We start from the raw sequence: 25,612 nt of genomic DNA on the forward strand, positions 1-25,612 counted from the left end.
CTTGATGGGCCGAAAGGCGTCCTTCTGCACTGTAGGGATTCTATGATGATACATGCTAGTCTTTCTTTCCACATTGGATGACAGAGTCCACCAGGCTCATTGCCACCCCACATGTCTCCATGCCTCCTTCTCATCTGCTCTTCAACTCTAATTCATTGTGACATCCAATCTTAACTTCACCTCATTCAGTGCTCCTGACATGTCGCCCATGTGTGCCGAGCAAAGTTGCCGCTCAGACATTTCTTTCTTCCTGACTGCTTCCACAGCAAGACAGACATTCAAGGAGTAACCTGGAAGGTGACTTTTCACAGCTTTCCCCCTTCACATTATCTTTTATTAATCAGACAATTTGTAGTCATCTGATCATTCTTACCCCCTTGGGTCAGATTCCAAGACACACCGAGAGCTGCACCCACTTACACACCAACATTGAGTCCTTAAGGCTCAGTTTTTACATTTGCAGATAGCACACACACTTAAATATTAATGTAAACAAACAAATTCAGTGATTTATGCTAATCAGAACAAGTAACAGGTAACTTCATGAATTATTCAGTGTCCACAGATTATATTTTCACTTTGATGCAGTGTTAAATGTGAAATTGTATTTTGCAGTTGCAATACAGCACTCTAGCAGCCGCTGTCAAGGGGCACCAGGGAAGTTTAAAATTGCACACCAGTTTCACAAACCACACCACACACAAAATCACCTGCAGTCACCTCAATTGTCTTTGTTTTTTGGTCTCCTCACACCCCTCCCAACCTCACTTTCACGGAAATGTGTAGAATTTATAGCACGGAAACCAGCCCATTCCCCAGTGTTTGTGCTCCACACGAGCTTTCTCCCAACCACCTCCATCTAACACAATTAGCACACCCGTTCACACCCGTCCATTCAAAAGTCAAACGTCTGATGGCAGTAGGGAAGAAGCTGTTCTTGCTTCGGTTGATAACGTGATCTCAGACTTTTGTACCTTTTTCCTGGCGGAAGAAAGTATGTCCGGGGTCCTTGATTATGCTGGCTGCTTTCTCCCTCATGTGCTTTTCCAGTTTCCTATTAAATGCATCTGCGTTATTCTCCCCAATGTGGCAGCGAGTTTCCACACACTAAACACTCTCTTGATAAAGAGGTTTTGCCTGAGGTTATTATTGGATTAGTGATCAACTTATATATGCATAACATCTAGTTTAGGACTTTTGCACTGTGGAAGCAATTTCTCTGCCTATTAAGCACTTCATAATTTAAAGGTTCCCAGAGTAGATTCCTTTCCCAGAGTAGATAGACCCAGTTCAGTCTTCCATGATAATTATTCACTCTCAGTTCTGGTATGTTTCTTGCAAGTCACTTTTGCGCCTTCTCTAGTGTCTCTACATACTTTCTGCTGTACAGGGACTGGAATGGGATACATACTTGAAGTGCACCATTCTTCATCTGCAACTGCAGTCCTTGACTAGGGACATAATCAGGTCAGTTCTGACTCTTTCTTGTATTAATACAGTAAGAAGTCTCACAACACCAGGTTAAAGTCCAACAGGTTTATTTAGTAGTAAATGCCACTAGCTTTCGGAGTGCTGTTCCTTCGTTAGGTGAGTGGAGAGTTCTCTCCACTCTCCGAAAGCTGGTGGTGTTTACTACCAAATAAACCTGTTGGATTTTACCCTGGTGTTGTGAGACTTCTTACTGTGTTCACTCCAATCCAACGCCGGCATCTCCACATCTTTTTTGTGTTGACAGAGTCAATGGATGGGAGGCTGGATTGTGTGATGGGCTGGGCTAAGTTCACAACCCTTTACAGTTTCTTGCAGTTTGGACAGAGCAGGAGCCATTCCAGGCTGTGATACAACCAGAAAGGATGCTTTCTATGGTGCATCTGTAAAAGTTGGTGAGAATCGTAGCAGACATGCCAAATTTCCTTAGTATCCTCAGAAAGTAGAGGCATTGGTGGGCCTGTCAACTGAATCAGCTTGATCAGAAAACAAACGGAAATGTTTCTCATCAGTAAATTCTGGCAATTTTGAAACATACAACATCATTCACTGGTGCCTGAAAGGACTCGGCTTCCATCTGGTTGTAAGAAGATTGAAATCCCTAATTGACAAGGAAGCTCCTCAGAGCTCACCTCCAAGCCTGAAAACCAATCCAATTGTGATACAGGGAGATCTTTGTGCAGGAGGAGATTAATTTGCCGTTACCTGGAGCAACAGACCCCAGAGCAAGGTGAGCGAAAGGGGCTGGCAGCAACAATTCTTTCGGAGTCACCAAATCGCCGATTAAAAACAGCCACAGTTGCCCGTGGCCTCACAGGCAAAGCCAAACTGAGCGGCCCCACATTGTTAGCGGGGATTTACTTCAGCTGAAAATGTACTTACAAGTGGAGATATCTGATCATGCAAAGAAGATAAATGGGTTTTATTTAACATTTGCTGTAAATCTAGAGTTCCGTGCGCAGTGAAATGCTGGAACTGGTTTATTAACCAGGAACACAAAAAGATATTGCTGTTCTGGGAAATGCTTACAACCACCCAAACTGATGCAGAATATTAAAACCTCAGTAATAAAATCTAAGTAATACACAGTATTTAGCTGCATGCAACTGACTCAAACTGAGTGGGTACCATGATGTATCTAACACTGTGTGGGAGGTATTTCATTAATTTAAAACATATCACAGACTGTGTTCAACATTAACGAAGGCAGAGTTTAAAATCTCTATCATTTGTAAATTACCATGTAAGTAGGTCACTGGTGCCCCTTCCAACCTCCACACAGCAGAGCTCATTATGTGAACGTAGCCCAGTCCATCGCGCACACCAGCCTCCTATCCAATGAATCCATCCACACTTCCCACTATCTCAGGAAAGCAACCAGAATAATCAAGGGCCCCACGTACCCCAGACATACTCTCTTCCACCTTCTTCCATCAGGAAAATGATACTGAAGTCTGGAAACATCCTCAAGAACAGCTTCTTCCCTGCTGTCATCAGAATTTTGAATGGACCCACCTTATATTAAGTTGATCTTTTTCTTCACCTTACCGTTAACTGCAACGCTATATTCTGCGCCTTATCCTTTCTGGCATCCCTATGTACTCCATTAACTCTGTTTTGCCCCTTGTTGTTTCTTAATTCAACCCATACAGATTACAACTTTATTTATGTAATATCATTCCTCAATTTTATATCAATATCATCTTTAATCAACAATGCAACTCCACCACCTTTTCCTTTCTGTCTGTCCTTCCTAAACACCAAATAGCCTTCAATGTTTAGTTCCTATCCTTGCTCACCTTGGAGCCACGTTTCCACAATGCCAACGATATCATACCCCTTTACGTCTATCTATGTAACTAATTCATCCATTTTGTTTTGAATGTTCCGAGCATTCAGGTACAAAACCTTAAGGTGATCACTTTTAACATTTCTTTTCCCATTCCTATTTTTTACTCAGTCCTTATCTGACTCTGACTCTTGATTTCTCTGCCTTTCACAAATAGCATGTTGGTCTTCTTAGTGAGAGGATTTGAGTACAGGAATAGCGATGTTTTGCTGCAATTGTATAGAGTGTTGGTGAGGCCACATCTGGAGTATTGTGTGCAATTTTGGTGTCCTTATCTGAGGAAGAATATCCTTGCTATAGAGAGAGTACAGCAAAGGTTTACCAGGCTGATTCCTGGAACGGCAGGTCTGTCGTATGAGGGCAGACTAAGTCAGTTAGGATTACGTTCACTGGAGTTTAGAAGAGTGAGGGGGAATCTCATAAAAACTTGTAAAATTCCTACAGGGTTGGACAGGGTAGATTCAGAAAGAATGTTCCCAGTGGTGGGGGAGTCTAGAATCGGGAGTCATAATTTGAGGTTAAGGGGTAAACCTTTTAGGACTGAGGTGAGGAGAAATTTCTTCACCCAGAGGGTGGTGAATGTGTGGAATTTACTACTACAGGAAGTAGTTGATGCCAAATCGTTACGTGATGTCAAGAAGAAATTAGATACAGCTCTTGGGGCTAAAGGGTTCAAGGGATATCAGGGAGGGGGGGTGGGGGGGAAATCAGGATATCAAATTCAATGATCAGCCATGATCAAAATGAATGGTGGAGCAGGCTCGAAGAGTCAAATGGCCTACTCCTGCTTCTAGTTTCCACGTTTAATCCCTAGAGTGCAGGAGGCCTCCATTCGGCCCATCAAGGCTGCACCAAATCTCTGACAGAGCATCTTACTCAGGCCCCATCCCCATAACCCCACATATTTACCCCTTAATCCCCCCTAACCTACATATCTTGGGACACTAAGGGACAATTTAGCATAGCCAATCCACCTAACCAGCATGTCTTTCAGACTGTGGGAAGAACTGGAAGTACCTGGAGCACTCTGACATGGGGAGAACATGCAGATTCCGTGAGACAGTCATCCAAACTGGAATTAACCCTGGGTCCCTGGTGCTGTGAGACAGCAGTGCCAATATGCCACCCCTAAGCTGAGATCTGAACAATAAATCGAACGACCCATCATTTGGGCAGATTTAGAATCAGCTACTGGAAGAACAGTGTGTCAAGAGAAAGATAATATCAGGAACAAAAAGTAAAATAAATGTAATTTATTAGTTACAAGTAGGCTTACATTAACACTACAATGAAGTTACTGCAAAATTACCTTAGTCGCCACAGGCCGGCACCTGTTTGGGTCAATGCACCTAACCAGCACCCAGAGGAAAGCCACACAGACAAGGGGAGAATGTGCAAATTCCACACAGGCAGTTATTCAAACCAGTGCTAACTACTGTGTTATCGTGCCGTCCCTTGTGTAAAATGTGTAACTGGGGGGAAATTTCAACAGAACTTGTCCATTAGGAAATTGATGGTCTTATGGAAGAGGCAGTGGCATTGTGGTACTGTCACTGGACTAGTAATCCAGAGGCCCAAGGTAGTCCACTGGCAACCTGGGTTTCAAACCTGCCAGGGCAGACGATAAATTGTGAATTCAATAAAAGTCAGGAATTAAAAGTCAAACGACAACATGTTGGATTATTGGAAAAACCCACCTGACTCCCCAGTGCACTTTGGGGATGGAAATCTGCCACCCGTTACCCGGTTTGGCCTACACGTGATTGCAGAGCCACAGTAAAAATCTGTCCCGTGAAACAGTCCAGCAAGCCACTGAGTTCAAGGCCAATTAAGGGTGAGCAATAAATGTGGTCCTAGCTTGTGACATCCACATCCCATGAATGAAGCGAAGGACAATCTGACTTCTCCCTCTGTTGAAATCGGTGGGGAGTAATATTGCTCCAACATGAATCATGGGAATAACATGATTTAGCACCCCACGGGGTTGGGTTAAAGTGATCCCAGACTCGGAGAAAATGCAACCTCCATATTCAGGCCTGATCAACCCTGTAAGACCGTTTGTTGTGCTGGGCCCCCTTCCATCAAGTGGCTGCTTGTTGCCTGATATTTATGACCACCATTTATATCTGTTAAAATCTATGGTACTTACAAAAGTGTCGCCGTCACTGACATCTCTGAGCTCCCAGGGGTCATGTAAAATGTTAGAGCTTGCAAGCAAGAAAATAACCAGAGAAATGCCAAAGCTCCTTTCTAAACACAAGCCTGGGCATTTAATAGCCATGCAAACATTACTGAGTCAAATTGGACATGGCGTATCGAGTGAACTGCCTGTCCTGGTTCCGTGCAGGGATGGGTATTGTATTTTCTTACTCTCAACTAGACACCACTTCAAAGAAGTGATTAAGAGAAAGCACTGGATCATAAATCAATGTCCAAATGTAAGAGTTCATCTGCAGAGTGCTGCCCTAATGACTTACAGCCAGTATCGAAACTCATAGTATCTGACCAGACACTTGAACTCACAAAGGAATGCACCTGGCCTACTGGATTTAACCGTTCTAAGCAGGGAAGTCAAACCTGAATCAGATGTTCTTTGCCTCAGTGGCACTGGCCTTTCCTCTCAAGTGTGTCTTCACATAATTAAAAGCGAAAATTAGCTCACAATTGAATTCTCCCCGGCCCACAGCCTTAAACGGTTTCCTCTGCCGTTTCCCTTTTCCTTTTCCAGAACTGGTGGTTTGTTGAGGTAAGGATGCAGGAGCAGGCGCTCCGCCCTTTAAGCCTGTCCCATTATTCAGACCTTCCTGACTTGCCCATGTAATCACCATTTCTTCTTCTTCACATAGAAACACAGAAAAGAGAAGTCGGAGTAGGCCATTCAGCCCTTTGAACCTGTTCCACCATTGATTTTGATCATGGCTGATCATCAAATTCAATAGCCTGATCTCGTCTCCGCCCCTCCCCCCCCCGCATTATCCGTCGGTCCCTTTAGCCCCAAAGGGCTATGTCTAATTTTTTTCTTGAAAGGGGGGAGTATGGTGGCACGGTGGTTTGCTCTGCTACCTCACAATGCCAAGGACCTGGGTTCGAATCCGACTTGGGTCACTGTCTGTGTGGAGTCTGCACGTTCTCCGTGTGTCTGCGTGAGTTTCCCCTGGGTGCACCGGTTCGCTCCCACAGTCCAAAAGATATGCAGGTTAGGTGTATTGGCCATGTTAAATTCTCCCTCAAACAGGTGCCAGAGTGTGGCGACTGGGGGATTTTCACAGTAACTTCATTACTGTGTGAATGTAAGCCTACTTGTGACACTAATGAATAAAGTCCTGATTGGTAAGTAGAAATTCGAGAACTTTTACCCACTATGTAGGGCATTGGTGAGGCCACACCTGGAGTATTCTGTGCAGTTCTGGTGTCCTTATCTGAGGAAATATGTTCTTGCTATAGAGGGAGTGCAGTGAAGTTTACCAGCCTGATTCCTGGGATGGCAGGTTAGTCATATGAGGTGAGACTAAGTCGACTGGGATTATATTCATTGCAGTTTAGAAGAGTGAGGGGGAGCTCACAGAAACTTATAAAGTTTTAACAGGTTTAGATAGGGTAGATTCATAATGACTATAACATTTTAATTTTATTTATTAGTGTCACAAGTAGGCTTACATTAACACTGCAATGAAGTTACTGTGAAAATGCCCTAGTCGCCACACTCCTGCACCTATTTGGGTACTGAGGGAGAATTTAGCATGGCCAATCCACTGAGCCAGCATGAACATTCCCGATAGTGTGACAGAGTCCAGAACTAGGGGTCATAGTTTGAGGATAAGGGGCAAACCTTTTTGGACTGAAGCGAGGAGAAATTTCTTCACCAGAGAGTGGTGAATCTGTGGAATTCACTACTATAGAACACAAAAATGTTGTATGATAGGTTGAATGGCATACTCCTGCTTCTAGTTTCTATGTTTTTATGAATAGAAATTGTTTCACATAAAGAGTTGCTTGAGTCCAAAATACACCACCTAGGAGTTGTTGGAAGCAGGTTTAATAATAACTCTAAGGAGGAAATTGGAGATATGCTTAAAAGGACAAGTTTGCAGAGCTAATGAGGGAAGGACAGTGAAGTGGAACAAACTAGAAAGTTCTACTGAAGAGCTGGCGAATGAAAGAGGTGGAAGAAATTCCATGGTTCCACCATGTAAGGTTAACTCTACAATACATGACAGGATTGCACAGGCATATATTTTTGTTAAGAATTCAAACTTCTTTGAAGGATTAACAATGGCATGTATACAAAAAGGTTTGCCCATCAAAGGCCACCACAAAGTCCAACTTATACAGCATTTTCAAACATCAGCATGGTGACCAATGATTTTGGCTTCCTCGCAGTGTAGAGGACACCCATTACAATTAAGTTTGAAGTAAGTCGAGCTCTTAGAATTCACAGAATAATTACAGGGAATCAGGTCTGACAGATTATAGGAATTGTTGGTTGCCTTCAGAAAGGAAGGCAGCTGTGAACGGACCACTCAAAAGGTAAAAGCAGCACTGTTCAATGCAAACTGCAATGGGAGGTCAGTGCTGCATCTTGGAATAACTTTGCCACGGTGGTTAGCACTGTTGCCTCACAGCACCAGGAACCCAGGTTTGATTCCAGGCTTGGGTCACTGTCCATGCAGAGTCTGCACATTCTCCACATGTCTGCATGGGTTTCCTCCAGGTGCTCTGGTTTCCTCCCAAAGTCCAAAAATTGTGCTGGTTAGATGCATTGGCCATGCTAAATTCTCCCTCAGTGCACCCGAACAGGCACCAGAGTGTGGCAACTAGGGGATTTTCACAGTAACTTCACTGCAGTGTTAATGTAAGCCTACTTGTGACACTAATAAATTTAAAAAATTCTCAGCATCTTCCTCTGATCCCAAGTCTTCCATGGCTGACATGTCATGGGAACTATCGCTCTTTTCTAAGCTTCCACTCTGCACATTTCATGAGATGGTCGCCCTCGGAAATTCCCTGACAACGGCCAGGAAAAAATCTGTCAGAATTTTTTATTTTGCTTATTATCTGCCAAAGCCTAAAAGTATATAATAGAAGGGATAGTGGGGCACACTGCTAATCCTGTGAACTGCATGCTGCTTTTTGACATGGTAACCAAGGCACACACAAAGCTACCCAAGGACATAATAGGTCAGTTACACACAAGGACTCAGTGGCTCGCTTTTGTGCTATCAAAGTACTCCCGATGAGCCGATCACACATAGCAACCTGCATCCCAAAACTGCCCGGATTCCTTAAACACAGTGGCTGGAAGACCCATTGCATCCAGTGTTCCCACTTGGTGATCTTAGCAAGCAATGGCAGAGTTAATTTCTGGATTGTAAAAAACGGGCACGAGATTGTTTTGGCAGATAAGGCAAAGGAGAATCCAGAGAGCTTCTACAAGTACTTAAAGGGCAAAAGAGTATTTAGGGAGAGAATACGACCTCTTAAGGATCAACAAGGTCATCTATATGCAGATCTAGAAGGGATGGGTGTGATCCTAAATGAATATTTCTCATCAATATTTACTGTTGAGAAAAGCATGGATGTTAGGGAACTTGGGGAAATAAATAATGACGTCTTGAGGAGTGTACATATAACAGAGAAAGAGCTGCTGGAAATATTAAAGCCGATCAAGGTAGTCAAATCCCTGGGACCTGATGAAGTGTATCCGAGGACACTGTGCTAGGGACGAAATTGCGGGTCCCCTAGCAGAGATATTTGAATCATCAATAGTCACAGGTGAGGTGCCCAAAGATTGGAGGGTAGCAAATGTTGTGCCTTGGTTTAAGAAGAGCTACAGGGAAAAGCCTGGGAACTACAGGCCGGTGAGCCTCGCATCTGTAGTGGATAAGTTGTTTAGAAGGTATTTTGACAGACAGGGTCTGTAGGCATTTAGAGACACAAGGACTGATTTGGGACAGTCAGCATGGCTTTGTGAGTGGAAAATCATGTCTCACAAATTTGATTGAGTTTTTGAAGGGGTAACCAAAAGGTAGATAAAGGCAGTGCAGTTGATGTTGTCTACATGGACTTTGGCAAGGCGTTTGACAAGGTACCAGATGGTAAGGTGTTGCATGAGATTATATCTCACAAGATCCAGGGTGAGGTAGCCAAATGAATACAAAATCGGTTTGATGACAGAAGGTGGTTATAGAAGGTTGTTTTTCAAACTGGAGCCCTGTGACCAGCAGTGTGCCTCAGGGGTCAGTGCTGGGCCCACTATTATTTGTCATTCGTATTAATGATTTGGATGAGAAATTAGTAGGCATCATTAGTAAATTTGCGGATGACACCAAGATTGGTGGTACAGTGGACAGTGAAGAAGGTTATCTAGGATTGCAACAGGATAGTGATCATTTGGGCCAGTGGGCAGATGAATGGCAGATGGAATTTAATCATAGAAATTATAGAATCCCTACAATGTAAAAGGAGGCCATTCAGCCCATCGAGTCTGCGCCAACCACAACCCCACCCAATCCTTATATCTCTGCATTCCGGCTTATTTACCCTCACTAGCCCCCTGACACTAAGGGTCAATTTAGCACGGCCAATCCACTTAACCAGCACGTCTTTCAGGCTGTGGGCGGAAACCGGAGCACCTGGAGGAAACCCACACAGACATGGGGGAGAACGTGCAGACTCCACACGAATAGTGACCCAAGCTGGGAATCGAACCCGGGTCCCTGGCTCTGTGAGGCAGCAGTGCTAACCACTGTGCCCCTATGCCACCATTAGTATAGATTGAAGTTAGCTCAGGCCTCAGCACCATCCTTGTGAAGTTCCATTAGTTAATTTAGATAAATGCAAGGTGATGCATTTGGTTGAAGGAACCAGGGCAGGACTTACTCAATTATGGTTAGGCACTGGGGAGAGTTATAGAACATAGAGATCTAGTGGTAAAAGTTCACAACTCCTTGAAAGTGGAGTCACAGGTGGACAGAGTGGTGAAGGAGGCATTCAGCATGCTTGGTTTCATCAGTCAGAACACTGAATATAGGAGCTAAGATGTCTTGTTGAAGTTGTACAAGACATTGGTACAGCCACACTTGGAATACTGTTTACAGTTCTGTTCACCCTATTATAGAAAGGATATTATTAAACTAGAAAGAGTGCAGAAAAGATTTACTAGGATGCTACCAGGACTTGATGGTTTGAGTTATAAGGAAAGGTTGGATAAACTGGGACTTTTTTCTCTGGAGCATAGGAGGCTTAGGGGTGATCTTATAGTGGTCTATAAAATAACAAGGGACATAGATCAGCTAGATAGTCAATGTATTTTCCGAAAGGTAGCGGAGTCTAAAACTAAAGGGCATATGTTTAAGATGAGAGGGGAAAGATACAAAAGGGTCCAGAGGGGCAATTTTTTCACACAGAGGGTGGTGAGTGTCTGGAACAAGCTGCCAGAGGTAGTAGTAGAGGCGGGTACAACTTTGTCTTTTTAAAAGTGTTTAGACAGTTATATGGGTAAGATGGATAAAGAAGGGTATGGGCCAACGCAGGCAACTGGGACTAGCTCAGGGGTTAGAAAAGGGGCAGCATGGACAAGTTGGGCCAAAGGGCTTCTTTCCATGCTGTAAACCTCTATGACTCTATGTGAGCCATGAACAGCAAAGTAACCACCGTTGATAGCTGTGAGTTAATCAGCCTGGATTTACATTCTGGAATCTTCTCCCATAACATCTCCAGTGTGCCTTTCTTCCTTTAAGACACTCCCTGGGGAAAGCCTTTCATCACTTGTCCCAATGTCTCTTTACTTGGCTTGGTTTTTTTTTAAATTCACGCGTGGGATGCGGACGCCGCTGGCTAGCCCAGCATTTAGTGCCCATCCCTAGGTGGCGAGAATGTAGTGGCGATATATCTTCTTGAACAGCTGCAGTCCATGTTCTGTGGTTGACCCACAAAGGGAGGGAATTCCAGGATTTTGACCCAGCCACTGTGAAGGAACGATGATATATTTCCAAATCAGGATGGTGAGTGGCTTGGAAGGGAACTTGCAGGCGGTGGTGTTCCCATTGTATCTGCTGCCCCTTGTTCTTCTACATGGAAGTGGTCGCGGGTTTGGAAGGCGCTGTCTAAGGACCTTTGGTGAATTGCTGCAGTGCATCTTATAGATAATACATGTGGCTGCTTAGTGTCAAATCTTGTTTGATAATCGTTGTTTGACAGATTGCACTGTGCAAAAGAGACATAGAATCCCTACAGTGCACAAGGAGGCCATTCGGCCCATTGCGCCTGCACTGACAACAATCCCACTGGGGCCCTATCCCTGTAACTCCCATGTATTTACCCGGCTAGGCCCCCTGACACAAAGGGCAATTTTGCATGGCCAATCAATTTAACTTCTTTGGAGTGCGGCGCCATATAAATGCAATTTCCTGTTGTCAAGCACAGCCAGTTTCCAGTACCCATTATTATATAAAGATACCTTTTTAGCGTGGAGTCTAACAGAAATGAGACTGTGCAGGAAGGATCTTGCCAGGCTGGTGTGATTAAACCTCTAATACATGGAACTTAATAATCATCATCCAGCAAAACTCCCCTGTGAATTCTATAAAGACCGCACTTCACTGTGATATCAATGCAGTCTGTCCCCAACTTCAATCAATGTCACTTTGGTGTTACTCTTAACTATCATTAACACTACTTTCATCTTATTAAGACCACAGTATAGATTACAAGAAAGCTACAGATGGCAGGAGGAGCACAAGGATTTAATTTAATTCTGGGGGTTCAGATGACATGTATAATCCACTCAGTTTTGGCACGTTAAATGACAATAGGGTGCAAACTATTTTTAATTTATCTTCTCCGTGCTCTGTTCATTTTAATTGGCTCTGTGAGTGACAGGTTGGATAGCTCGCTCTTACCCAAATCCATGCTCTTCGAGCCGCTGATTTTGCCAGGAGACTGATGCTTGATAGCATTGCCGGCCTGAATTTCTGCGACCCCAGCCATCGGACTTTGGTGCGCCAGCTCTGAAGCAGAGCTGAGGTCAGAGCTGTGGAGAGGGCAAGAGTTAGGCATGAGTAAATAATTATACTTAAGGTTGGGATTTTCCAGCCGCGCGCACCCTGAAACCGGAAAATCCCACGCCAGGTCTATGGACTTGTCCATGGCTCCCGTGGCAAGCGGGACAGTAATTTTGCCCCGTGGTATCTGCCCACTGCCTCATGCCAGATGGCAGCACTGTGGTAGTTTCAAACTGCACATGTGGGCCACAGTCTTGGGCATTCATTGTTCCAATGAATGCTTGATCACATAGAATCCTACAGTGCAGAAAGAGGCCATTTGGCCCATCAAGTCTGCACCAACCATAATCCCACCTAGGCACGATCCCCAGAGCCCTATACGTTTACCTTAGCTGGTCCCATTGACACTAAGGGGCAATTTAGCATGGCCAATCCACCTAACCAGCACATCTTTCGGACTGTGGGAGGAAACCGAACAACCTGGGGGAAACCCACACAGACACGGGGAGAACGTGCAGACTCCACACAGACAGTGACCCAAGCTGTGAATCGAAACTAGCAGTGCTAACCACTGTGCCACTGTGTTGCACCACCATCGGCCATTGCTCACTGGGCAGAACTCCTGCCTCTTCAGTAGAAGGTTGCGAGTTCAGATCCCATTCCAGGGACTTGGGCCAGAATTTTCCCACCTTGCTGGGATTCTCCATTCCCGCTGCTGTGAATGGAGGTTGCGATGAACGCCAAATTCTCTGATCTCACTGGCGGTGGGGGTTGGGGGGGTTGTAAGTGGAATGACGCAGACAACACCAGAGAATTCCAGCCTTAAGCACAAAAAGCACTCTCGGGAGAAAATGAAACAAATGCTTGGCTCATGTGCTATTATTGATAATAACCCTTGGAGAGACAGAATAGCAACTCAAATGATGCCTAGTGGCGCAAGAGTTTGTCTATAGCTCTGGAATGTTCCTAACATTCAGTCGAATGCTTACTCTCAAGGATACTCAATCTCATGGCATAAATTATTAACAGGCACAATCTAGCAGTGACAAATACTCTGAAAACACAACAGCACATCAGTCACTCTGCAGAGACGGTGACGTGGCTCGTAACTGGGTAGCACATGTGCCAGGCATTTCTATTATTCATTTTCTCCTTTCTCAGTTTTGTCCAATTAAGAGTCAATGCTGACTTCCAAAGCAAACTGTCATCAATTATCAACATTTAGTTCCAAAGTGAAGTTTTCATTGCTTTCTTCTGAGCATATGTGCTCAATATTCATGCCTCAAATGATGTCAGTGCAACAGATTATCTGGTCGTTATCACAATATAGTTTGTGGGATCTTGCTTTGTATAAACTGGCTGCCACGTAAAATCATAGAATTCCTACAATGCAGAAGGAGGCCATTCAGCCCATCGAGTCTGTACCAACCACAATCCCACCCAGGCCCTACTCCCGTAACCTCACATATTTATCCTGCTAGTCCCCTTGACACTAGAGTCAATCTATCGTGGCCAATCAACCTAACCTAACCTGCACATCTTTGGACCGTGGGAGGAAATTGGAGCATCCTGAAGAAACTGGAGCATCCTGAAGAAACCCACGCAGATGTGAGGAGAAAATGCAAACTCCACACATTGGCTGGAATTGAACCCCGGTTCCTGGTGCTGTAAGTTGGCAGTGCCAACTACTGTGCCACCGTACACAGTTTCTCCAGTACAACAGTGACTACATATCGGAAATACATGCATGGGTTTACCCGACAGGGATGAAACTATGATCATGCAGGTGGTTCACCAGGACTTACCTGGCAGGGTGACCTGTCAATGGCCAGATAAGTTGATCTCCCAGGCTGGGGTAGAGTCAATCAATGATCAGGGTATCTGATGAGGTTCAATCGAGGCAACACCTGATGAAGTTTTTCAAAGACTTCTCAGCCTTTGGGCAAAGCTGAAGCATCAGATCGAGCCCAGGATGGGGTAAAATGCCTCATCTTCTCAGCTTGGATCTCATTTGTTCCTCTCATGGGGACCATGAATTGGTTCACTCATGTCCTTTAGGGAAGGAAATCTGCCGTCTGCACCTGGTCTGGCCTCCAGAGTTACAGAGTGTGGTTGACTTTTAACTGTCCTCAGGCAACTAGGGATGGGCAATAAATGCTGGCCAACCAGCAATGTCCACATTCATAAGAACATAAGAAATAGGATCCACAAATGAATTTTAAAAAATCAATTTGAATTTGGTTTTTTGGGTGGAATAAAAATTCAAAAAGGAAAAAAAAGGATTTGGGGACAGCTTGAGGTCATGAAGGGTGCTACATAAAGGCAGGCTTGCTTTGTTTTCTCCTAGCAGCTTGACAAACTAAATTAACGTCAATCAAAGTTGAATTACTATGTCTAGCAAGCTACAGTTATGCACTGCACCAAGTTAATGACCAGGGCTAACTTCTGGTTACAAACCTCTTATCTTCATGAAAGGACCACATTTTGTACACTCCCACAGCCTCCTCTTCTTCAGGATGTGGAGGCACCGGGGGTGGAATTTCACGCTCTCCGTCATCATTTGCTGAAAACATAAACAAATAAGATTGTAAAACAGTACTCTGGAAACTTGAAAATCCAGAAACAATTTTGCTCATTAGGCTCCACACAGCTGAAGTGGGTGAACGAGACTGGAGTGGGTTACCCTTCAGCGGAAAAAAAAAGTAGATGTAAAATAACAGACGTGATAATTCTGTCACATATTGCATGGACACATTGCCAGGAGGTGAGGAAAGGGCCTCTGAAAGTGGCTTAACCCATAAACCATTGTGGATTGCTACAGAGTTATAAAACACCCATGTTCTTAGGGAAACACAGAACTAGAAGCAGGAGTAGGCCATTCTGCCCTTGATCCTGCTCTGCCATTCATTTTGATCATGACTGATCATCAAATTCAATATCCTGATTCCCCCCTTCCCCCACTTATCCCTTGATCCCTTTAGCCTCAAGAAATCTTGAAATCACACGCTTTGGCCTCAACTACACACCGTGATAGTGAATTCCATGATGTGGAGATGCTGGCGTTGGACTGGGCTAAATACAGTAAGAAGTCTCACAACACCAGGTTAAAGCCAACAGGTTTTTTTGGTAGCAAAAGGCACTAGATTTCGAAGCGCTGCTTTTTTCATCAAGTAGAGACTCGCATTCCAACCATTATTTTTTAAGTTGAGCTTGTGTCTTTATATGCCCTGTTTGTGAACTGAAATCCCACTCACCTGATGAAGCAGCAGCAGCGCTTCCAAAGCTAGTAGCTTTTGCTACCAAATAAGCCTGTTGGACTTTAACCTGGTGTTGTGAGACTTCTTACTTAGTGAATTCCACACATTCACCACTCTCAGGATGAAGAAACTTTTCCTCACCTCTGTCCTAAAAGGACCTATCCTCAGACTATGACCCCTAGTTCTGGGTTCCCCCAACTATCGGGAACATTCTTTCTGAATCAACCTTGTCTAATTCTGTTAGAATTTTATAAGTTTCTATGAGATCCCTTGTCACTCTTTTAATCTCCAGTGAACATAATCCTAACCGATTTAGTCTCTCCTCAAATGACAGACCAGCCATCCCAGGAACAAGGTTGGTAAACCTTTGCTGTACAGCAAGGGCATCTTCCTCAGATAAGGACACCAAAACTGCACATAATACTCAATCCCTTGAAAAGAACTGTTTTCAGGGCATTTATGAAAATACTAATGTACTCTAAATGGAGCAAAGCGCAGGGGATGGAAGAGATTGTGACAATATTAGCCAATGGAAGCTGTGAGATGGAACAAATGTGAATGTGGAGAGGCCAGTGGCCAGTAGTGTGCCGCAGGGCTCAGTACTGGGACCTCTCCTCTTTGTAGTATACATAAACGACTTGGAAGAGAGCGTACGTGGTGTGATCAGCAAGTTTGCGGATGACACCAAGATGGCAGGATTGGCGGATACTGAGGTGGAATGTCAGGTGATACAGCAGGATATAGATAGGTTGGTACATTGGGCAGATAGGTGGCAGATGGAATTTAATCCTGACAAATGCGAGGTGATGCATTTTGGAAGGAATAATGCAGAGAGGAGCTATGTGATAAAAGGTAGACCGATTAGGAGTATAGAAATACAGAGGGACCTGGGAGTGCAGGTTCACAAGTCTATGAAGGTTGCGACACAAGTAGAGAAGGTTGTGAGGAAAGCTTATGGAATGCTAGCCTTTATAGGAAGGGGTGTAGAGTATAGGAGCTGCCGTCTAATGCTTCAGTTGTATAGAATGTTGGTTAGACCGCATTTGGAGTACTGCGTCCAGTTCTGGTCACCTTACTACCGGAAGGACGTAGAGACTCTGGAGAGGGTGCAGAGGAGGTTTACCAGGATGTTGTCTGGCATGGAAGGACTGAGTTATGAGGAAAGGTTGGAGAAACTGGGACTTTTCTCCTTGGAAAGACGGAGATTAAGGGGAGACATGATAGAGGTATATAAGATACTGAAGGGAATAGATAGAGTCAATAGTGATAAGCTGCTCCCTAGATTGGGTACAATTACGAGAGGTCATGATCTAAGGGTGAGGGGGGAGAAGTATAATTTGGATATGAGAGGAAGGTTCTTCACGCAGAGGGTCGTGGGGGTATGGAACGCGCTACCAAGTAGGATGGTGGAGGCAGGCACGTTGGACTTGTTTAAGGTTTACTTAGATAGACACATGAGCGAAACGAGGATGGAGGGTTATAGTAGGGGGTATTAAATAGGGTCAGAGCCGCAGGACGACACCGGAAATGCAGACTTACATGTTAACGTTTTTGTCTTTTTATTCCGCAGGTGGAGGTCCACCTTGTTGTCAAACAAGGGGCGTGCACACGGTGGGTCGTGCGTGGGCTGCTCTTGGAGGTTCCGGGAGTGGCCTAGTACTTCGCGTCAGTGTGTGTGTTTGATCCTGGACTGGTTAACAGGCGCCGCAACAGCTCAGTGACTAGCACTGCTAGCTGTGCAGATACATGGATTTGGGCCTGTGTCTGTGGGAGTTTGCGCATTCTTCCTGTGGTTGCGTGGGTTTCCTCCGGGCGCTCCGGTTTCCTCCCACACCCCAAAGATGTGCTCTTAGGCTGATTGGTATACCAAATTGACACTATTCTCCCCTGAATCTGGCTAAGTTAGGGGGTCCACTCGCATACACGGAGGGCAAGGTAGGTGTAGGAGGATGCGGCGGCGCGGGCTCGTTGGGCCGAAGGGCCTGTTTCCTGTGCTGGGTTGTTCTTTGTTCTTTGACAGTGAAGACCCACGGCTTGATACAATAACCCACCAATACCTTGTACTATCTGAGATAACTGTCTTGGAAGCAGTTATGGTGTGACAAATGATGATGGTGATGGATGCATTTTCATGCCTTGTCAGGGCGTGTGTCTTTTTGGAGTTCTCTATGTGAGGTTTGCCCACAATACATGAATGTGCTTAATAGAAGTAGCTTAGTGATGGCAAAGTGCTTTGATACATTCAGGGAATGCAAACCAGTGCTGTATGAATGTAGGCTCATTCTGTACTTTCCTGCTTGCTATTGCTGAGTACTTGAAGCAGACAGCAGGCCACTTGTGCCAAGGAGTGTGCTTGGCTGAGAGTAATAAGAGCGTTACTGCAAGGTTAAAGACCAGCAATGATGAGGATTGCAAAGAATGCAGCAATTTTAAAAAAAAAGAAAATCAACTGGGAATCAACTGGGAATTTCTCAGTTTTCTAATATTCATAATTCAATTCAGTTGCGTTTTCAAACTGGATGATGGACTGGATGAAGTTGATTGGGTGGTGTGGTTGAGAGAAAAAGAGGTTAATACCTAGGGAGATTATTCTGATTTTGTCTTAAACCAACTTAACAATATGAACTTTAATGAACATTTACTTAAATATTTCAAAATTTTCAATGAGTATACATTCTGTTGACCAGCAAAAACTCCATGAAAAAACTGCATCTGTGGACAACTAAAGAGGTTAAATCAGAGAACAAATTAGGGAGTCTAAAAACCACCAAATCCCTTGGATTTAATCCTAGGGTTCAAAAAATGATGGCTGCAGAGGGTTGTGAATCTTTGGCCTTTTGCTGGATGTTCAGGTCATGGATCATATCCGAGTTTGGTCTCAAAAGATTTCAGGATACAAGGAAGTCAAGGGTCAAGGAAATGGAACTGAGATCAAAGATCGGCCATGATCTTATTGAATGGTGAAACATGCTGAAGGGAGCTGCATGGCCTATTCCTTGTGATTTTACGGGAGCGAGGCTTCCTCTTTCAAGTATCTCCTAATGGTAACACAGTCTTCAGATAGGAACAGCAAAGCATGGAGGAAGGTACAGCCCTGTGGGCCATCAAGCATGCTCCTCTCCACATCTACCTTACCCTCGAATCTATCTCATGTATTCTGTTCACAGGTAAGGTCCCTGCCTACCTCCAAAATCCAGAAAGATAGGTGGGATTCAGAAGCCTTGCCCACCACTGCCAGATCTGCCGAAAGTCAATGGACTTTTATCCTTGACTGGCTCTTTTCCCCAGTGTATAATTTCTGTTTGGCTGGCAGTTCAGGAATGATAGCCTTGCTGAACTAAAAGAATCGGCAATGAATGGGGCAGCACAGTAGCACAGCGGTTAGCACCACTGCCTCACAACTCCAAAGACCTGAGCTCGATTCCCGGATTGGGTAACTGACTGTGCGAAGTTTACACGTTCTCCCCATGTCCTGTGGGTTTCCTCCGGGTGCTCCCATTTCCTCCCACAGTCCAAAGATGTGTGGGTTAGGTGTATTGGCCATGTTAAATTGACCCTTAGTGTTCCGCGGTTTGTAGTTTTGAAGGATTAGCAGGGTAAATTGTAGGGTTATGGGGATAGGGCCTGGGTGGGATTGTTGTCGGTACAGACTCGATGGGCAGAGTGGCCTCCTTCTGCACTGCAGCGTTTCTATGACTCTATGATTCTATGAATGGGACCACTTGTAAACTAACAGCCTGCAATTTGTAAGCTTTCGGTACCTAAAAATCTTCCTCTTTATAAAACATTGCAAATAATTCAGGTATCAATTAATTAGACAAATAAATAAACAGGCGCCGGAATGTGGAGACAAGGGGATTTTCACAGTAACTTAATTGCAGTGTTAATGTAAGCCTGCTTGTAACACTAATAAATAAACGTAAAACTTCAACAAACACATTGTAAACTTGCTGCATGGGAGTTCATGGCTGATGTGTGCCTTCACTTTATCCACCTGCCTTGATCTTATCATCCTAAATCACCCTTAATCTAATGAAAATCTATCAATCCCAATTCAGAAATTTTCAATTAACCTCCGAGCTTCCACAGCCTTTTGAGATAGTGAGAGTATTACAGGGGCGGCACAGTGTCTCAATGGTTAGCACTGCTGCCTCACAACGCCAGGGATGCGGGTTCAATTCCAGCCTCGGGTAGAGTTTGTGTGGAATTTGCATGTTCTCCCCATGTCTGCGTGGGTTTCCTCCAGGTCTAAAGATGTGCGGGATAGGTTGATTGGCCATGCTAAATTGCCCCTTAATGTCAGAGGAAATAGCTGGGTAAATTTGTGGGGTTATGGGGATAGGGCAGGATTGTGTTCGGTGCAGACTCAATGGGCCAAATGGCCTCTTTCTGCACTGTCGGGATTCTATGATTCCACTCCCCCTTTGGCGAAGGAACGCCTCCTGCAGTCACGCCGAAACAACCTAGTCCTGATTTAAGCTTACGCCCATTATCAAAAAAAAATAGCCGGTGGAATCTCACCAAAAAATGGCAAAGGGCACGATCTTAGCGCCTGTTTGCGCCATGCTCCCGCAGCAGCAAGGTCAGAGGATTTAGCGGGCAGCCAAGTCTTCATTCACAGCGGCGGGATGGGAAAATCCCACCGGTGGTGAGATTCTGGCCAAAGTGACTGAGAAACCAGCGTGTTCCTCTCCAGAGAAACTGGCAGGTTTTCTCTCCAGATTCCATGACACTTTGTCAATAAAATGCAGGAGGGCAGGTTTCACGTTGTCATTTGGAGAAAGATAGTGGCAAAGTTGGTTCCATGGAGAACTTTTTAAAGGGCGCCTTTATAACCTTCCACCCACCAACTCGGGGGTATCAGGGGAAAGGGGCTGGATTTTCTGGCTTTGTCCGCTGGTGCTCATACCGAAGGTGACCCACCCCAACACCTGTCTCCCCCTCACCCCCAAGTTTCCCTGACGGCGGGGTAGGCAAGCCATACAAAATGCCATAGATTTCGGCGGGACTGGAAAATGCTGCCAGCAGCCAATGGCGAGCTGCCTTCACCTCCAAGGAGGTGTCCTGGCCCTCGTCTCTGTACCCTCCCTTTGTAATCTAATCGTGTTGGGGACAATGAATTTGTTACCACTGTGCCAGGAGCTTACCTATTGTCAACCTCTCTCGGAAACCGGATGACGGGGTGTGCCACTGGCTGGTACCATTACTGCTGCGAGTGTTGTGCATCTGCACCCCACCGACCTCCAGATGATCCTAAGAACACAAAACACATTTGTCCGGCATTAATCAACTTGCATGGAGCTCATTTGTTTAACAATGCTGACTTTGGGTTAATTCCATGTGATACCCAATAGTTACAGTGCTAAAGTTTTGGAACCACTAAATTGCCACAGCATGTGGAACATGAGTCATCATTTTTCCAAAGCCAGGAGAGAACCGCTCCCCCCCCCCCCCCCCCCCAACACCCCATCCCACCCTCTTTGCAAAAATGCTGACCCACATCAAGTTTACTTGAACCAGTGAGTGGATTGCACTCACGTTTCCATAGCAACATGAGTTGAACAGTTGAAAAAAATCTCTTTGGAACATTTTTCAATTGATTGTTGAGTGGGGTCTTCTCCTGATACCCACTGCCGCTCTGGTGATATAACATGAGGGAGGAAGACAGGAAGGGATGGGGAGAGAGGATAGCGAGCAAGTGGGAGAGGAAGAAAATGGGACAGGGTGGGGCCGGGAGAGAGGAATGGGATGCAGCGAGAGGGGAAGAAAGTAGGAGTGAAAGAGAGGGAGGAAGGAATCATAGAATCATAGCAGAAGGAGCCAAGAAGCCTGCACTGACAACAATCCCGCCTGGGCCCTATCCCCGTAACCCCACGTATCTACGCCGTTACTCCTGCAGACACCAAGGGGCAATTTAACATGGCCAACCTACCTAATCCACACGTCTCTGGAGAGTGGGAGGAAACCTGAGCACCCAGAGGAAACCCACACAGACACGGGGAGAATGTGCAGACTCCACACAGACAGTCACCTGAGGCCGGAATTGAACCTGGGTCCCTGGCGCTATGAGGCAGCAATCCTAACCACTGTGCCACCCTGCCACCCAGGAAGAGGGGGCAAAGAAGAGAGGGAGGGATGGAGGGAGTGAGAGAGAAAAAAGAGAGGGCAGGAGAGGTAAGAGTGAAAACCAACAGAATTCAGAAGACAGAAAGTGGGTTATTAACGGTCACAAGGCAAGTCAAACAGACCTATGAAACAACCACACCCCAGGAGAATGATCCTGACTAACATTATCAAAACACAGCTGGTTTGTTGATCAGCCTCCACGTGAAATTCCTACAGAAAGGCGAGTGCACAAAACTGACAGATCATTGGGAGCAGGAAATAAACACATATGTGCCCGTGATCTACCCAGAGCAAGCATTTACCATTCAAGGTACTTATCCAGAAGAGCATAGACAAGTGACTGATATGCTTAATCAAAGTAGCTGACATGTGCAATGGTCTTTGATTAGAGAAGGCTAATTGTTAGTTAAATTAGAGCAAGGAGCTATTTTCTTTTCCAAAACTAAGCATTAAGTACAGCATGACCAATTACAGTCCATCATGACGTCTTCATGTGAGTTTCAAAGTAAATAAGTTACGTTTGTCCCCACTATCCAATGACTTCAAATTTTTTTTATCCCGTTGCCTCATTGGTTAGTAAATATAAATCTCAGTTACACAGATGAACTTCAGTCAAACCCACAGACATTTGGTTAAAGACATTACCATCTGCACCCAGTGATTATTCACGGGTGTTACTCCTGGAACGCCTGGAACAAAAGCACAGAGTCAGAAAGGCGAGCCAAAAGAGAATCCCAGCACAGAGGACCATTCAGCCCGCTGAGCATGTGAAAGAGCTGCCAATTAATCCCACTCTACCGGTCTATCACTGCAGTACCTTAAGTGTTTCCTCTGAGTGTTATTCAACTGTCTATTGAAAGATATTGTTGAGTTTGCTCTTCACCAGCCATTCAAGTTGTGCTTCCACCCCACGACAACTCATGGCATATCCTCTATTTAAAAAAATAAACTCCTCATCTCCCCTCTCATTCCACTGGCAATCATCCTCCATCTTTGTCCTCCTGTTTAATAAAAGAAGGGGATTCTCTTTAACCGAAGAGAAAACATCTGGCCCAACGTTCGATCTTATCGAAAGTTTAGAGGATTTCCACGATTTCATTCTCTGTCTCACTGGGAATTTTTCTGCAAAAATGGTTTTTCTGGAATTCTTTTTTATACAGCATTTTGCCATGTTACTATTTGCGAATTTCCGCTCCTTCTCCCGTTAACCCTGCCATCTTTGCTCACTCCCTCGTGGTGGCCATAGCTCATGATCAGGCATTATGATGGTGGCATGGTGGCACAGTGGTTAGCACTGCTGCCTCACAGTGTCAGGGACCCAGGTTTGATTCCTTCAGGTCGCTGTCTGTGCGGTGTCTGCACGCTCTCCTCATCTGTGTGTGGATTTCGTCCGGGTGCTCCGGTTTCCTCCCATAATCCAAAAGACGTGCAAGTTATGTTTGATTGGCCATGCTAAATTGACCTTTAACGTCAGGGGAATTAGCAGGGTAAAATGTGTGGGGTTACGGGGATAGGGCTTGGTTGGGATTGTTGTCGGTGCAGCTCAATGGGCCGAATGGCCTCTTTCTGTGCTGTAGAGGTTCTATGACACAGTCGCACGATCATGGGAAGTCAGGAGATCCATCATCTTAACACACTAACTTAGACACTATGACTAACACTTTGGCCAGAGCCCAACAGCATCATGAAAGCATGATATCACGGCTGAGATCAGCTATCTCAGCATGACTGGGAACTGAACTGGGACCTTCTCTGATCTGTATGTTTCGGTAGCACTTTCCCAGATAGCATCTTTTCAACACCATACAGAGGGAGCAGTCTACTAAATGAATGTCTAAGTAGTGCCTGTGGTGCCCCACCAACATCTTTGCAAAATCCCTACACATCCTATCATTCAAGTAACAAAAATTAGTACATTTGTTGCCTTGATTCTGGATTCTTGCAGCATTAATAGAAGACATACCACAAACATTCATTTCATACAATCAACCCACACAGAAGGAGGCCATTTGGCCCATTATGTGTGTAGTGACTCTGTAATGAACTATCCCACTAGTCTCACTCCCCAGCTCTTTCCCCATAGTTCCACACAAGTTTTCCCCTTCTGGTATGTCACAGAATCATGGAATAGAATCACACAACAATCCCACCCACGTCCTCTCCCTGTAACTCCACATATTCACCCTGTCAATCCCCCTGACACTAAGGGGTAATTTAGCATAGCCAATCCACATAAGCATGGAGGCAGATTGATTAGCATGGGTGTCTCACAGCTCCAGGAACCGTGGTTCGATTCTTGGCTTGGCTCACTGTCTGTGTGGAGTTTGCACATCCTCCCCGTTTCTGCATGCGTTTCCTCCAGGTGCTCCGGTTTCCTCCCACAGTCCTAAAGACATGCTGGTTAGGTACTTCGGCCAAGCTAAATTCCCTCTCAGTGCACCCGAATAGGCGGCAGAGTGTGGCACCTAGGGATTTTCACAGTAGTGTTGATGTAGGCCTACTTGTGACACTAATAAATAAAGTTTAAAACTTTAAACTTAAATATTTGGACTGTTGGAGGAAACCGGAGCACCCAGAGGAAACCCACGCAGACACAGGGAGAACATGCAAACTCTACACAGTCACTGGAGGCTGGAATCAAACCCGGGTCACTACTGCTGTGAGGTAGCAGTGCTAACCACTGTGCCATCGTGCTGGTCTAATCCCTTTCCGAATGTCATGATGAAACCTGCTTCCGCCACCCTGCTAGAAAGAACGTTCTAGAACTGGAAAATTCACTGCCTTAAGTAAAATGTCATTACATTTTTGTTTCATTTACCAATTGTATTAAACTTGTGTCACTGGGGAAAGACCACCCACACAACACCCCTATAACTCCTGAGTTATATGAAATCGTCCTTGCTAGCAGAACCCGAAAAACATCAATGTTTTTGGGAGTTTCCAGCAGCACGAGTTCAAATCCCACCACAACATCGGGGGAACGTCAACTTAACTGGTGAGCCATAACCTCCTCAGAGTGGCTATCAGCATCAGAGTTCCATGCCATGCCCAACTACTTATGAGGTTTTTCTTCCATTCTTGTCACACCTGACCTTCTGACTCTGGCTGGGCAAGAGAGACAACGGAACTGTCTTCGAAGCCCAACATCAAAGTCCAGCTCCACTGCACTGCATAAGCACATGTCCCCTCTTTTTATTACAGCATTAGGTAAGTATAAAGATCTATTGAAGTTGACAGGCCAGGGAAAAGACGCATCCGAGGTGAGTGAATAGGATTGGTGGGGTGGAGGGGGAGGGGGGCAACCTGTGGGTTTGGGCTGGGTTGGGACAGATAAATTAGGGGGAGTCGGGTTAGATCAGTTTGAGGGGTTCAAGTTAGGCTGGGTAATGTTGGGGAGATGATGACCTAGTGGAATTATCGCTTGACCATTAACCCAGAAACTCAGCTAATGTTCTGGGAACCCGGGTTCAAATCCCACCGTGGCAGATGGTGGAATTTGAATCCAATGAAAAATATCTGGATTTAAGAATCTACTGATGACAATGAAATCTAGGACCATGGGGCTTTTAGTTCAAACGGGCAGCACGGTCAGTGCAGACTTGAAGGGCCTGTTCCTGTGCTGTAATTTTCTTTATTCTTTGTTGATTGTTGGAAAAACCCATCTAGCTCACTAATGTCCTTTAGGGAAGGAAATCTGCTTGCTGTCCTTACCTATCTGACCTACATGTGACTCCAGAGCCACAGCATTGTAACTGACTCTCAGCTGCCCTCTGTACAGGGGCAACTAGGGATGGGCAATATATGCTGTGCAGCCTGCAACACCCAAGTCCTACAAATTAATTTAAAAAGTCAGAGATAGGTGGGGTCAGCAGTGCGAGCTGGTGGCGGAA

The 25,612-nt window shown here is 45.1% G+C and overlaps 1 protein-coding gene across 1 annotated transcript in view; it reads right to left on the reverse strand.

The window, feature by feature from the left end:
• The window catches only part of LOC145349922 (partitioning defective 3 homolog B-like), a 1,010,807-nt gene that overhangs the window by 456,617 nt on the left and 528,578 nt on the right, over positions 1–25,612 (reverse strand). Inside the window, exons 13-15 of the mRNA XM_080198594.1 lie at positions 20,744–20,849; positions 14,797–14,902; positions 12,238–12,368 (exon numbers count right to left, since the gene is read on the reverse strand). Of these exons, the coding sequence (XP_080054720.1) occupies positions 12,238–12,368; positions 14,797–14,902; positions 20,744–20,849 (343 nt within the window). The remainder of the gene's footprint in view (positions 1–12,237; positions 12,369–14,796; positions 14,903–20,743; positions 20,850–25,612) is intronic.

The sequence above is a fragment of the Carcharhinus amblyrhynchos genome, chromosome 11 (assembly GCF_965287045.1).
Source record: "Carcharhinus amblyrhynchos chromosome 11, sCarAmb.v2.hapA, whole genome shotgun sequence".
Taxonomy (NCBI): domain Eukaryota; kingdom Metazoa; phylum Chordata; class Chondrichthyes; order Carcharhiniformes; family Carcharhinidae; genus Carcharhinus; species Carcharhinus amblyrhynchos.